Raw genomic sequence first — 14939 nt, 5'->3', positions numbered from 1 at the left:
CAATGGCAGAGTTTTGCTGTCAGCCGGACGGGGGTATGTCTCCCTGTTGGCTTAGTTTGGCGCTTCTGCCTTGGGGCCGTTTCGCAGGTGTTGAGCCTGTGCTTTCCTTGCTCCACCGAGAGCCTCCTCGAATCTCTCTGTAGTATGGAAGGAAGCTGTTTGTGTTCAAACTTGGACAGAGTCTCATTCTGTTGCAAACCAATTGCCTTTAAATCTCACCCTTGCCCAACACCAAAGGCAATCCGTTTTCCACAAAGGGCTGTATATTTGAGTTTATTTTGAATGGAGAATTTTTCTGTATCTCAAATGTAAAATATTTCATAGATTGTCTAGAAACTGCTTTCATAGTTCTGTCACACAGCACTGCCTACTTTCATAAATCTTTATGTTCTCAGTAAAAATCAATGCCTACTCATTAATACAATATTGATAGGTGTTTCATAAGTAATAAAGGATGCGGTGTCATGCAAGTACATATAACACAGAGCAGAGTTGCATGGAGAAGTTTACAGTCATTTTATGCAGTGGGATGCATTGCAACGACAAGTGTGCAGCCAGTTTTGGTGAAGTTCATAAATTCAAATAGGGAGATTTGTCAGGATCCCATTTGCTGTTACTCAGGCACCATAAGCATTCATCACAACTCCAGAAATAAAGACAAGCCTGAAAAATAGAGCAAATAGACCAGTGAAACCCAAAGCACCAAGCCCGAACAATGCAGATTTTACACAGAACAGCAACAGAGCAAGAAAATATTGGAGTAACAACACCCAGAGTCACAGTCTGAAGGAAAAAGACGCCAGCTGTTGCTTGTGTGGAAACCCTGCTTGGCTCTGCAGGCACATGGAGAAGCCATCGACTGCTTGCTGCGCCGGGCTTGGTGGAGCCACATCCAGGTGATGCTACAGCAGCACCAGGGTAATGCTACAGCAGCACCTGGGGGGCTGTGATGGAAGCCCCCAGGGAAAGCATCTGCGGGCTGCCTCGGCCAGGGGGGCCATGGCAGCCTGGGCTCGGGCTCACCGCTAGCGATTCTCCCCGAGCGTGGGGACACCAGCTGGAGATATTAGAGGGCAGAGGATTCCTTTCAAACGTTCTTCAAAGACTCTCCTAACTACCTCAGGGGCCGAGGAAAAACCTGTCTTCCAAAAGAATTACTCTCAGTAATCTTCTTTGGATAGAAGAGGGGAGAAGATGGTATTGATGGTATTAATAAATGACGGCATTCACAGGAGGAAAATAGGCCAGCGTGTGCCAAAGTTATAAAACAGGCAAAGTGGCTGCTGGAGGGTAGCAAGCGCAAAGCCAGCGTGCGTGCCTGCTTCGCCCCGGGAGCCAGGGACACAGGCAGGCAGTGCAGATGGCGTGGAAGGGGGCGAAGCATTTATACCATCACATTTTCACGCTGCGTCCTTTCTTCTCGCAGGAGTAATTTATGGCGGTACAGATGAACAACGGAGCTGGCATCACAGGCGCTAGTCCGTCATAGGCTGGGATGTGTAAATGCCTTAAATGAAACACTATGTAAAAGGCAGCAGGCAATCCTTTTCTGCCCCTCAGCTCACCTGAGGCTAACTAATTCAACTCGGTGCTCAAACAACAGAGAATTACATTCATGATAAGCTGTGTCAGAGGCCTCACCCCAGTATGTTCCTGAGATTTTTGTAGTGGTAGGCACTCCAGATCTGTGAGCATCTGTTTCATCTGAAACTGTTTTTCAACTCCTTTTCAAACATTTGATACATTTCTTTCATCATCCAGTTTAAGGTTAAAAGTGAACCTTACAACATGCAGATTTCCAAAAATTTTAATGGTCCTTTTTTCTCTTTGCTGTGCATCATTCCATGCTGACTGTATTCTTTATGAAGCAACTGCAGAGGGCTGATGACTGCCTTATCTGCCTGCCATTTCCCTCACCCCTCTTTGTTAGCTGCCTCTAGTTTGTCATTGCCTTGAAAGTCACAGTTTGGTCCCTGCATGCCTCTCTCCGGCAGCTCGCTGGCAGCTGGGGAGGCAGAGCCATGGCTACACCTGGCATCTCCTGTGGACACAGGTCAGCGGCCAAGAACGACACAGAGGGCTGCTCTCTTTGCCCTTCCCTGTCTACCACCTTGAGTTTTCCAGCTCTGACTACATGAATAACCCATCAGGGGAGAGCGGGAGGACTCGTCAGGAACCCCAGACGACTGCAGTTTTTGTGTCTGTGTGCTCAGGGCTGTTCACACTTGGCAGCCCAGCTCCAGAGCGCTCCGAGCAGGGGACGGGCAAGGCGTACCTGTTCCTCAGAGGGACGCTGCGAGGCTGGTGCTCTGGGTGAGCACGGTTTGCTGTGCATGGGAACTTCTTCCAGCTTTAAGCAAACGAGCAGTCTTGTCGCCGAGCACTGGAGTCAGCGTGGGGGAGATGACTCTGGCAGCCTACCTGTGTGCCCAGGCATTGCTGCACGGTTTCAGGGCAGGCATGCTCACAGCTCTAGGGGATTGTCCGTCTGTCCCCTCAAGCTGTGATCTGTCCCTGGAAGCAACGCAAGCAAGGGGCAGCTGTGCTCAGCAGCATGTCCCCACCTGCTGCCTTAATGATGTGGCTCTTTTCTGAACCATAACTGTTCTGTCAAACGCCACGACAGAGGGAAAACAATCCCATACCTTGGCAGCTAGCAACACAAACACAGTTTCAGAGGTGAGCTGGCAGCAATTGATGGGCATTTCTTCCTGCTGCTGGAAAGCGTGGAACACATTACCCTGTGTTCCCAACTTCAGCAAACTGGGCTCTTCTATTCTTTAGAGGGCTTGTCTGCTTGTGAAAGTTTTACCAGTTTAACATAAACGGAAGTTTAAATTGCCTTAATGAAATCAGAATGACCTTCTTGGATTATTTCTTTGGATTTAAAGCTCTTTTTACTGATTACACCCATTTAGCTTGTACCCACGTGAGCAGGTGCAAGTGGAACTGGAGACAGCCAGCTTTAAGCTGGTAGCAATGTTCAGACATAAAGCTGCATCAGTTTGACAAAGCCAATTTAACATAACAGTCGCCACTGGACTGTAGAAAGATGAATACTTTTCAAACAACCGTGCTGGTGGAGCAGGAGGAGGTTAGCACTTCTGGTCTGCCCCCAGCGCTCCTCACTGCCTCTTTTCCAGAGGTTTCCCTCTCTTCAGACTCATCAGGATGTCTCTTTATGCGTAGACAAGGCTTCAGAGGATTTATAATAGCCTACACTTTAATTTGGTTGTTTAGCCTTGTCCATATTAAAGAAATGTTCACCCATGCAATTAGCCTTATGGAGCATTTTAACCAGTGCTACCCTCACCACTGTGTTCACTGCACCATGTCTGATCTGCAATGATGCAACAACGTCAATTTACAACGATTCATTTGGTCCAGACCTCCTAGCACAGGCAGGGTGAGAGTCCGGGAGGCGGCCGATGCTGTAGGAGAGCCACGCTGCCGTTCTGTGACCGGGGAGTTCTGGACCGCAGTCAGGGATTCGGCATGAAAACGCAGAGTGCTGCAGTGACAGCTGAGGCTGGGCCTGTCTGAAAGTACGGACCAATATTCTGGGATGTATGTTGCTAGGTGAGGGGAGCTTTTAATAATTGTGGTGTTTACTGAGAAGCCTCAAGTGCCAGTACATTCACACAGTTATTTCTCTAATGAAACTGCAAACTGGAACTGCAAACTGTGGACCTTTGGTCCACAAGAGCTGGAATCTGTGCCCTGGAGCTGGCAAATCCCTGTGTTTGTGGACGTGCATGGGACGGCATCCCGCGCTGCTGGAGCAGCCGGGGCTTCGTTGTTCACCGACAGGCCCCGAGCAGGGCTGCCCGAGGACACGATGCCGCTTCAGGTGGTTTTGTATTGATCCGTGCTCTTGTTGGGTGGGAGGCTGGTGTTTGCTCCTGCGTTATTTGCACTTCAGTCTGCATGACCACGGTGTCTTTGCTTGGTGGAGGAGATACTGCAAGCCTGGGAGGCATGTTCTTTGAAGGCTGTTTACATACAAACAAACAAACACACCAGTGCCAGTGAGTGGAAGATCTCAAGAGAAATGGGGTGCTTCTGTAGCGTATCAGGCCTGCTTAAAACAGAAAAGCAAGACTGCAGTGATTCTGACTTTATTTTTTTTCTAGGAAAAGCTGCACTCTGCCTCGGGATGGTGATGAGAGTTGACATAAAGATCGCCCTAGGGAGAGGAATGTATGTAAGGTTGTATCTTTCAGAGAATTCATCTTATTTGGGCTTCACGCTGATGTATTTATCACAGAGACAACATTTTTCTTGCTAAAAAGTATGGAGAAAGCTCCAGAGGGCCTGGAAAGTGTATTGCCAACAGTTCTAAAGTTGAAACTGCCCTGCTGCGTGCCACACAGCTGCGAAGCTGCATTCAGAACACCTGGATGTAGATGCAGCCTACCCTGTCAGACAGCCACCCTGTTCCCACTTGCAAGGGCTGGTGTCTCAGGAAGGTGGTTCTCCGAGCTATCCGGAAAGCAGATATCTTTGGCTGACAAATACAGATGACTGGCTGACTTTTTTTTTTCTGTGTACACCAGGTTTGTCCAGTTGTTCGCATTCTTTCACATGCTTGACTGGAACAAATTTTCTTAGACTTCAAAAAGAAGGTTGTAACCTTTTAAGGAAGTGTTTTAAGAAGCTGCTCAGATGTTAACTAATCAGTGGGGGGTCCATGTGATTTGAAGAGGCTTTGTTGAATGAATTTCTGACAAACTAGAAAGAAAAAATTGCTACATATAACACAGGTCAATCTGGAAAAGAATGGGCAGCTAGGGCCATATGGCAACTCCAGGATTACCAATTGCCATGCAGATAACAATAAAATGAAGGCTACAAGCTTGTAGGCTTCTTCAGGGAAAGGTCCTGATGACTTTCAGGAGCCTGGCAAAGGGTGAGTGGGTGTGTGTCTTTGTGTGACTCTGTTTACCATTTTCTGTGTTGAAAGAAAAACAGGTATGTCTCCTCCAAAGATGAACTGTTTACTATAAAGGCTATCTACCTGCCTAGACACCTGTTGCACTTTTTGTTTATAGCATACTAATGAAACGAAACTGGGGTTAATTAGGCTATAGAGTCGTATTCAGACTTACTAAGGAGATATTAAAACTTTAAGAAGTGAAACAAGAAATGACTATAGATACTTACAGTATTTATTTTACATGTCTCATAATTATAGGCATTAGCAGTAATGGTTCCATAAACCCATCCTGAATAATGCTCAGTTCACGTTCCTTTGAGCAGACAGGCCAAGGAGTTGTTTTTAATGCATTACATACATGAATTTACTTTGCTAACTAAACCCAACATCCTGTGTATTGAACATTGCTCCCCAAGCTTCAGCCACATGGAATGCTGAGAACAGCATTCCTTAAAATTCAAGAACCTTCCAGCTCTTGTCTTGATAAATGAGGAAAACTTGCATATATCACAACCACAAAGACTTTTTTTTTTCATGGACCACAAGACTGATCCTAAAATTCTTCTTCATGCCTTCTTCAAGCAGGTAGGAAGTTCCTTGCTTTTACACAGGGTTTGCATTTTCTTATCCACAATACCTGCCAAGTGGTTGGTGCCAGGATGTGGCATCTTAATGAGACTTGTTTGCTCGTGCACCTTGACATCACATCTGTTGCAAGCAAGGGCCCAGGCTACCTCTCTTCCCTCTCAGGCCCAGCTTCCTTGTAGGGTCTTGAAGATATCAGTAAGGGGAACAAATATGAAGAATCTGTCTTAATGAATTCTGCTTACAAGGAAATAACTTCCTTTGACCCCTGGACTAGATTGGCAAGCACAGACCACGCAGGAAAGTGGAACATGGAGCCCCAATTAATGAGTAATTGAAGGACTGTTCTGGAAAAATGGAAACCATTTCTAATCTATGAATGTAGCAGTGCATGGCGGATCTACAGATTTCTGTAATTAGCAGGCATCCAAAATATGCTGTTGACGCCACCAGAACCCCTGCAGAATGAGGCATTCTCTCCAGCAGGAGGAAGATGGCAGTCAAAGTATGCTCTTGCATGTGAACTTTTGACCCATCCAAGTACCGCTGAAGAAGGCACAGCTTGCATCCTGGATTTTCAGTGTAGGAAATAAGGATGTCCTTTGGACGCAGCAGTGTGAGGACAGGTAGGAGATGAGAGAGCAGTTTGGCACTGTCAGTTTCCTAACAGCACGTGTCTGGCACGTTCCAGGAACCAAGACAGGCAAAGAGAACTCCAAGGAAGTACTGAGGGTTGCAGTTTTTACATCAATGGGAGGGAGAGAGATCTGCACAATACCATGACATTCGGTAGGTTAACCATATTCCCCTAGTTTGCCTCTGGTACAGCTTTTGTCTCCAGTAAAAACCTCCAAGCTAAACACATTGTGGTTTCCATGATTTGCACTTGTGCACATTGATGTTGGTTAGAGATACAAGTACAGCAACCGAAATGGTATAGGTACTCTTCCTCTACTCCGTAATATACAGGTCTGTTCTGCAACAGCCGAGCTCTGCATTCAACAGGACAGGTAGTAATGGGCCACAAAGTACTCACTTCTACAAATCGTACTATGTACACGTAGCTCAGTTATACACAGTTTTCAAAGAGACCAGCTTCTTCTCAGCATGATTGCTGAGGAGGCCACTAAATGGGGACATAGCCAGTTGACTTCAGATTTATACGAAAATAGAGTCTACGATGGGAACACAGAACAGAGAGCTTGCTAAATATAATCATGTTAATTGTGAGCCTCTCTGACAGACGTGGGAGATGGGAATTTTGAGGCCCCCTTCCTGGCGTCTCCTGAGATGCCTCTGTACAGCTGTATGAGCTCTGTGAGACGGACACTTACAGGACAGTAAAGCTGGCCCCTTATGGAATGTTGTAGTAGATTAATGATGTTATTGGTAACGTGAGGGTAGTAATGAATGTGGAGAGTTTATCTTAGTTTCACAATCCCAAGTGAGAGGAGCGTGACTTCCCGTAGCCCGGCCTGTCGTTAGCATCATTTCTTTGACAGAGTTGATGTTTCCATAGCCAGTGAAGCGGCAGTGGCAGCTGGGGACAGCCTTCACCAGTGGGACTCTGCCGGGGCAGCTGCAGCGGGGCTGTCAGGGGACAGAGCAAGGCTTTCTCCCCAGGTGAGGGACAGCGGCGGTCGGCAAATGCTGCCGTTCAGAGGAACACTCATTGATCAGCAGGGACTGAAGACAGCCATTTCTGAGCAAATTAATTTAATCCACCTACTATCTAAAAAATGTCCCAAAAACAGAATCTTATCCATTGCTCTTAAACAAATATTGTACTTAAAGATCTCATCAGCGGAGCAGAGGTTTAGTGCAAGGGTTTTTCCTTACGGTTTGTATCTGGTTCAGAGCATAACAAAAGGAAAGTGAACCTGCTGGTCTCGGCTGGGTGCACATGAGTGCTGGACAAACAGCAGGTAATTCCAATAGAGAAAGGGGAAGAATGTTCTTCTGTTGCCCTTTTTATTATCCTTGTTATGAATTTTCATTGCCAAGAGGTAAGTTACAAAGTTAAATTTTAGCAGCGATGAATGCATTGTTTCTTCTCTTGCTCCTTGAGATACATTCGTCAGCTGATGCATAGATCTGGTTCCCAGCCAGCTGTACGAAAGGCCAGGCAAGCTTTCTGTGTGCCCGTGTGAGAACGCTCTGTCCCTTTTCCCACCACTATTCACCTGTCATTTCTGATGATGTACCTCATAGGCCTTAATGATCATAGAAATAAGAATCATATTTGAACAGCACTAATCAGCATTTGGCTTCCAACCAAGCACAGTACAGCACACACTAAATGCAAGTTAGAAAGGCATGTTGTAGTCTTCCAGAGCTACTTACTTTCAGATTATTTTTATTATTTCTGAAGCTATTGCCAGAAGTAAGACAGGCAGATTATTTCCTATTTCTCATTTAAATGAAAACTGAGACTTTGCCCAGGAGCTTCTAAAACCAAGGCCCTCGCAAATGCAGAAATGTGACAACTCTATAAAAGAGGCATTACAAAACCTTTGTCCCAAATAGTTTCTCATAGACGTCAGTGAGAACATATTTTGTTTAAAAATAAGAACTGTTTGTAACATAAGCATCTCTGGAGAGGTGAATATACGTATTTGTGCCTCTGAAGGGTTCTCCAGTTATCATTTCTTCCTCTCTTTTCTGAATTTCCTTGAAGACGCATTCCTTGTACTGAGGTTTCCATGGTTATTGACCTCTTAAAGTTGTCATATTAGCTCAGGCAGCCACTGTTTCTCTGTGTCTTTCAGTCTCTGAATGCAGATATTGGTCCTTCCCATTTTGTAGGGACCTATTTGGTAAGTCCTTGTCACTGAATTGGACTTTACTTGCCATCTTGATTTGTGCATGAAGAATTTGTTCTCTGAATTTAAATATGTTTTTTCTGAGCTCACCTTTTTGTAAGCATGAGCAGACTCTACAGAGCATGACTGACATTAGCTATCTGGGGTGTGAACTTTGCATGTAAAAGGTGTATGGGTTCAACATCTACTTGTAGATCATTTTTTCTAATTTCTATGTTTGTCCCAAATGTCTGCAGTTTATCATTCACCATTTCCCCTTGTGACTGTATCACTGTGAAGCCTTCGCTTCCCCAGTGAGAATGGGCAGGAAGCGAGCAATGATGCGAGCAACTTCTGTGTTATCCTGAGACAGCAGAAGAACAGTCCTTCTCTTCATTTACAGCTGTACACTTCCATCTGACGTTGCCTCCTGTGGGAGCAATGGCTTCTGGCTACCAAAGGCTAGCCAGCACGGCTTCCAAAGTGGCAATGTTCTTCCACGACCCGGCACTAATGTCTGTGGGTATAGAGCATCCTCTGACCATTTCATTGGCCCTTCCCTCCCAACACCAAGTGGCCAAGTTCTGAAATAAGGATGCTACAGCGAGAGCTTCTGGGGCTTGGGGGAATCCCTCGTTAAAATTCTGCCATCCCATCCAAAAGAAGCGTTAACATTATTCCCCTCTGCCTGCTGGAGCTCATCCTCTCAGCGGGTATTGATAAATCATCTCTGCCAGACAGGATGTGCCCTTGGCAATTAGAAAAGTCCCCATGAAGAGAATATCTTACTTTTTTTTTTTTTTTTTACCTACTGTCCCTGGTGTTCATTTACCTGTTTTGAAAAGTAAGTTCCCAGGAAAGATCCCCTACCCCAACTAATCCACTGTGTTATGCAGCAGAGGTGTTACATTTTTGAAGAGGAAAGCAGAGCTCTCACCAACAAGCACATCTAGTATTACACTACTTTGCCAAAAGACATCACATCCCTTCGTCGTTTGGAAGATGCAGAAAAAAAAAGTTTCAGTCATTTATATGAGAAAATCCAAAGGACACATTTCCACATGCCCCCTTTCTTCATGGATGCTCAGTTCTACCCCACGGAGCCACAAGATTTCTGTGAGAACATCTTGAAAGCCCAACAGCACATTGCCAGTAGGAAATGAAGAGGAAGAACCTCCTTCTTCACATTGGTGTAAAACCAACAGTTACACGCTTTCAACAGCACCTTTTACCTCTGTTTCCAGGACATTTTTACAGATGCTTCCAGGATATGTACTTTAGTGTGATACCAAAAAGAAATCTGTCTTGGTAAAAGAGCAACAGAGGAAACTTATAGCTTGTTTATATAAATTGTAAAATATTGTAATTAAATAAAACACTACAAAAAGAGTATGTAACTGGTTTTATTGTGTGTCCCCCATGCTTTTCATCTTACATGTTCTTAGATGGGATAGCTGGGGTTTTTCAGAGCACACGCTATTTCCGACTTGAGCTTCATAGGGCTACTGTAATGAAAAGGTGAATGACAGCAGCACCACGTTCTGCCTCCAGGTGAGGAGGTGCCCGAGGAAACTACCAATGATAACAAACTACATTCAAACAGCTACACCTCAGAGTCAAGCCAGCCTCTGTAAGCTGAATAATAGCTATCTTGAGCAAACAGACATGTCTTATACCCTGAAGGTAAACAGACTCTGGCTCTGGTGGCACAACGGAGCTCTTCCTTTTTCTCTGTCTTGCTAGGAATGGGTTGAGCCAAGGGCCCTGCATTTAGAGGGGTCTTCTTCCCACTCCTAGTCAGACAACTTCTTCAGAGAGTTCTCCCCTACTGATCTCAACAGCTGATGGGAAAATACCATATTTAGCTTAACAAACTCTCTCTGCAACTCTGATGAAGCCCAAAGAACTAGAGACAGGTTCTCAGTTTTCCATCAAATTTGAGTTGAATTCGAATGCACCTTTGTGTTTGGGGGGGCTCTGAAGAATGCATTGCTTCTCAAGGCAACAACTTGACACCATATGAAAACTGGCTACTGGTGCGTTTTTTAGTTTTGCCTCTGCAGTACTGAGTGCAACTTCACCATGTAAACAGATGTTTCAATAGAGATGTCCTTGAAGTTGAACTACTGTGTTTTTCTTGGCTGGGTTACTATAAACTAAAATGAAGCTAAAATTCAGCCTTTGCAACTAGTTTCCATCTGGACTGCACCACATCCTTAGTATTCCATTACTGTAAAACCTAAACTATTGTAGCTTCAAATTCTTGCATTATTAGCTAAAAAATGACACCTCTAGAAAACCTGAGAACTCCACTCTGGTTATTTTAATTACTGTGCTGGTGTCTAGGGGAAGACACGGTGGCATACCACGACACACACCTTAGGACCTGTTCTGCACTGAAAGATGCTGTTATCCTGGCAGGAAAGAGACTGCTTCTGGCAGGAAATATTCACAGGCTTTCCTCTGCATGAAACATCTTATTGGTTCCTTTCATGCTATCATTTAGGCAGGTCTTTGGAACAGGAAAGTCTGTTTTAAAAGGGCTTCTAAAAGGAATAGAGTCCAGGATAAAAGGAATTGTTTTTTTATAGGAAATCACAGCAGCAACACGTGGGTGTTTTTAAAGCTGCAGTATTTTTCCAGCATAATGGCAGGAAGAGGTAATTTTCAGCCTTCATGCAGTAGCATCGCTAGATTTTACTTTCTGTACTCTGAACAGTATGGAAAAGTTCTTTCTGCTGACTCTTATTGAATCTTGCTTGCTTGCATTACTGTAGACAAGACTTAACTGCCTACTCCCATGTCTTTACGGGTTTGGTCATTTCAATGGCACAACTTGTGTGCTAGTTGTACATCTCTGTTAGATCTTCCACAGATGAGGCTTTGTTTGAAGAGACTAAAAGGTTTGCACAGTGCCTTGTGAGCCAGTACATAACTATTTCTGAAGCTCTTCTGCAGACAGCACTCTCTTTGAAGTCAACGGGAGTTCTGGCTGAATAAGGGCTTCAGGATTTGGGCCTCGGGATATAAATGCTGTGATCAATCTTTTGAGCGTAATGAATAACATTTTCTTGGCTTTCAGAACTATACTAAGCCAAGTAGTAGCCTCAGGGATTCAAAATGGGTTAAACAGGAGAATCTGCTTTGTTTCAACCTACATCTTTATTTAGCTTTTAAATCAGCATAGTCCCCACACCTAGTACTGACGTGCCCAAAAAACCCCTCCAATAATAAGACCAGATGTTTCAACAGTTCGCTTTACAACCAAACCTATCACGGCACGAGACGCTACGAAACAGAGTTGTGTTCAGTGAAAAGCAAACACTGCCTGTAGACTGACCTGCTTAGAAGTTGCCACCTGAACGTACAGTCTGCAACAAAAGACCCGAAGGCTGAGAACTTTATTAATTATGTGACAAGGAGGTCTGTGGGCACTGATTTTGATCAGAACATTTTAGTACCAGACACTGTGCAAACATCAGAGTTAGTGATACAACAGTCGACAGTCTGGGTAGGCAAGACCGATACTCCCTGTCTCCTATTCCTTGTAATTACTCTGACTTCATAGCTAGGAAGTTCAGCGAGGGAGAGGTTATGTGACTTACCCAACACTTCTCACAGTCTACAATGAAACCTGACTGCCAACCCAGTGCCTCCCTGTCGAGACTACGCTCCCCCTTTTACACAATGATAACAGCATATTACAGGACTTAAAAAATCACAGCTTCCCGTCCCCGTCCCAGCCACCTTCCCCCCTGAAACTGAAGGCCTCAGTTCTTCCCATCACCTGGGATGAGGGTTGAGATGCCAGTGCTGCTTTCAGTGGCAGCAAGGCTAGATTCGGTGATATGCAGCACCCCGATACGGGCAGCTGCCAGAGAAAGCAGCAGGGCATCAGCAGTGTGCGGCAGAGCAAAACTCTCTTGCATTTTCAACCCCCGCAGGTTATCATGCAACTGGATTAACGAAAAGAGGTATAAGAGAACAGATAGACTGAAACAAGAGAAAGGAGGAGAAACATTGCATATTCTTGTTGCCCAAACAGAGGTAAGAGCCTGAACATTTTGCAGGCTCTTACCTCTGTGAAAACATGGGTGCACAGGTGAACAGCCCAGTTCCCTTCCTGGAGTCCCAGTCTGATGCTGGCCCTTTAGCCTTTTGGTGGAGGAAGTCCTGCAGCTTCTGCCCACAGTCGGTGGAGAGTCAAAAAGAACTGTAAATACCAGGCTGGTATGCATTGCAATGGGAAAATGTTGAAGCCTTCAGGTGTGAATATATATGGGACTGTCATTAGTGGACAGAAAGGTGTTTTGGAGAAGCAACTCCAAAGCCAATGAGGGAAACATAAAAAGCAGTGTGTTACCTGGAATACGAGCAACGGGACTCCCAAACACAAGTTCAGCAGCTGGAAGAATTTCTCCACCATATCAGGAAGACTGAGGAGAAGGCCTCCGCCATATACCAGATATGCCCTGACAGAGCTGAACCTACTTTAAGTTTTAAACAAGTACGGTCTTGTCCAGCCTACAACTTGCAGCAGTGATGTAAACAGCCTGCTGATTCAGCTGTATTTCTAGATGATTTGCAGGGTTTGCTTCTTTGATTTCTTCTTTTTTGTTTCTTTTTACATCTGGGTAATGAGTTCCCTTCCCTCTCGCTCGTTCAGCTAGGTCAAAAACCCTCTGACTTCCCCAGTTTCTGCTCGGGGAAGAAGCTCTGCTCCCTGGTGCGGATTTAGTCCAGGTGCAAGGCTGGCTCCTCCCTAGAGGCTTCCTGAGCGATCCACTCCCTTATCTCTGTTCCCGATCTGGAGGGAAGCGGCGAAACAGCCAGCAAGGAGAGGCACGCAGCAAGAGACAGCTCAAGGCCACTTGGCAGTTCAATTTGTCCACCTCAAAGATGAGGACAAAGTCATGTATTTTTCCCTTCAAATTTAGAAACAGAGGTCTTCTTAGTTATTGCAAAATGGTTCCCTAAGCCTCCCCTCCACCCCCCCAGGTATGGGACCCTGCCTGTCCCCAGGGAGCACAGAGACGCAGGGCACTCGGGAGAGCCTGTCCCAGGGAGCTTCGCAGCCTCCCCTTACGCAGCCCACCACCACCACGGGGACATGGGTGGGCACAGCACGGGCTGGCAAGTCGTGAAAGACAAGGGCAAGGGACCAGTCGTGCGCGGCACTGCTCAGCTGCTTCTGGGGTGACCCACGGGGCAGTTCCCTCAGAAGCCGGTCAGATCACGGCTACGTGATCCTACCTGGCAGGGAGCACTCAGCTTTTAGGGTCCTACAGAGTCTGAGGTTGGCTCTCGACACTGCCTTCACCCCCGTTTGGAAACTCCCCAGGCAATGGAATTCGGTTGCTTCTGCCCAAAGGGAAGAATGCAACTTGTTTTTATCTGTCCCATTTGCACACATCTTTCCTGGGGACAGCTATAAGAAGATGGGGCTGAAGGAGCTGCGGTGTGATAAAGTCAGACACAATCCCACTTTTTCATTGCCAGAACACCCTCTTCCCTTGAATTTGAGGACTGCAGGATAAAAATTATATATATCATCAAAGCATACATGTTAAGAACCTATCTGCACCATGAATTGTAACCACGTTGTATGTGGGCATCCCGACTTGGTGCAGCAGTAGCTGAGGCAGCCTCTGGGGTAGCACCACCAGAAACAAATCGTGTTCCCTCTGGAGCACTGCGAGCTATGAAATGACTTCCCGAAACAAGCATCCTCCTGCTGATATGCAAGCGGAGGCTGACAGTGGCTCCCAGGCTGCAGAATATGAATGAAACTTGTACTCCTGCCAGCTGTGTTAGAGCTCCAGTAGAACACACGGTATATCAAACGGAAGAGGGATTCATCTAGGGAAAATAATTTTAGCTTCCAAAGAGAGACTAAAGAGGGATAATACAAAAATATATTTTCTTAATGGGCCTTTGTTGCTCTTGCTTTAATCTTCAAAAACCTGTATCTTCACACATTATAACACTAATGATTACCTTTTTTTTTCATTCTTACTGACAAAGAAATGAAATACAGAGTAAATGTATTAACAAGAGCGGATTGCAGAGTCTTAGGACAGTACAACAGTGACTCCCAGATGGAAACCCAGCTTAGAGGTAGGCAAATGTTGTTTACCTGCATTGTTGCCTACTGTTTAAGAAAATATCAGTGAAAGGCAATTTGGGTTAGAGAAATAAAAAGAGAATTAACAAATGGTCTCTTTCAGATTGCTTCCGTCACCACATTTAGATCGTGCTAATCACTTCTTTGTGAAGGACAGCAGCTCCCTTGCAGCTGTGTATGAAAACAGCTCCTCCAAGCTTCCAGCTCAAGGGAAATCAACAGGTTGAGTAGAAGACCTGACACGAGGAGCCCTGTGCTGTTTTCAGCCCTGCTGCTAGTGGGGCATGACAGGGTGTAACGCACTCAGCGCCTCTGCGTGTCAGTCTTCCCCGGATCCCACCAGCTGATGGAGTCTGTTGAGGACACAGAGCTGGGATGCGTGGTTAAGACAGAGGAGTGGCGGGACACTGTACAGGAGGAAACCAAACTTGGCAGAGAGTGGAAAAACAGAAATGGGTCAAAGGCGTGGAGCACAAAGTACAAGGTCCTTAGA

General features: G+C 45.6%; 1 protein-coding gene across 7 annotated transcripts in view; it reads right to left on the bottom strand.

Annotated features, from left to right (window-relative positions):
- Positions 1 to 343: 343 nt before the first annotated feature.
- DRC8 (dynein regulatory complex subunit 8) overlaps positions 344 to 14939 on the bottom strand; it is a 47078-nt gene continuing 32482 nt past the window's right edge. For 5 of the 7 annotated variants that reach the window (XM_075445567.1, XM_075445555.1, XM_075445545.1 and 2 more), the window contains one exon: positions 3579 to 3992. In XM_075445567.1, coding sequence (XP_075301682.1) covers positions 3801 to 3992 — 192 coding nt within the window. In that variant the 3' untranslated portion in view covers positions 3579 to 3800. Of the gene's footprint in view, positions 664 to 3578; positions 3993 to 14939 lie in introns of those variants that run through there. The other 2 variants (XM_075445587.1, XM_075445561.1) reach the window with 1 other exon arrangement.

This window comes from Opisthocomus hoazin, chromosome 2 (assembly GCF_030867145.1).
Source record: "Opisthocomus hoazin isolate bOpiHoa1 chromosome 2, bOpiHoa1.hap1, whole genome shotgun sequence".
Lineage (NCBI taxonomy): Eukaryota > Metazoa > Chordata > Aves > Opisthocomiformes > Opisthocomidae > Opisthocomus > Opisthocomus hoazin.
The sequence above is the reverse complement of the archived record's forward strand: the minus strand, read 5'-3'. Positions and strand labels throughout refer to the sequence as shown.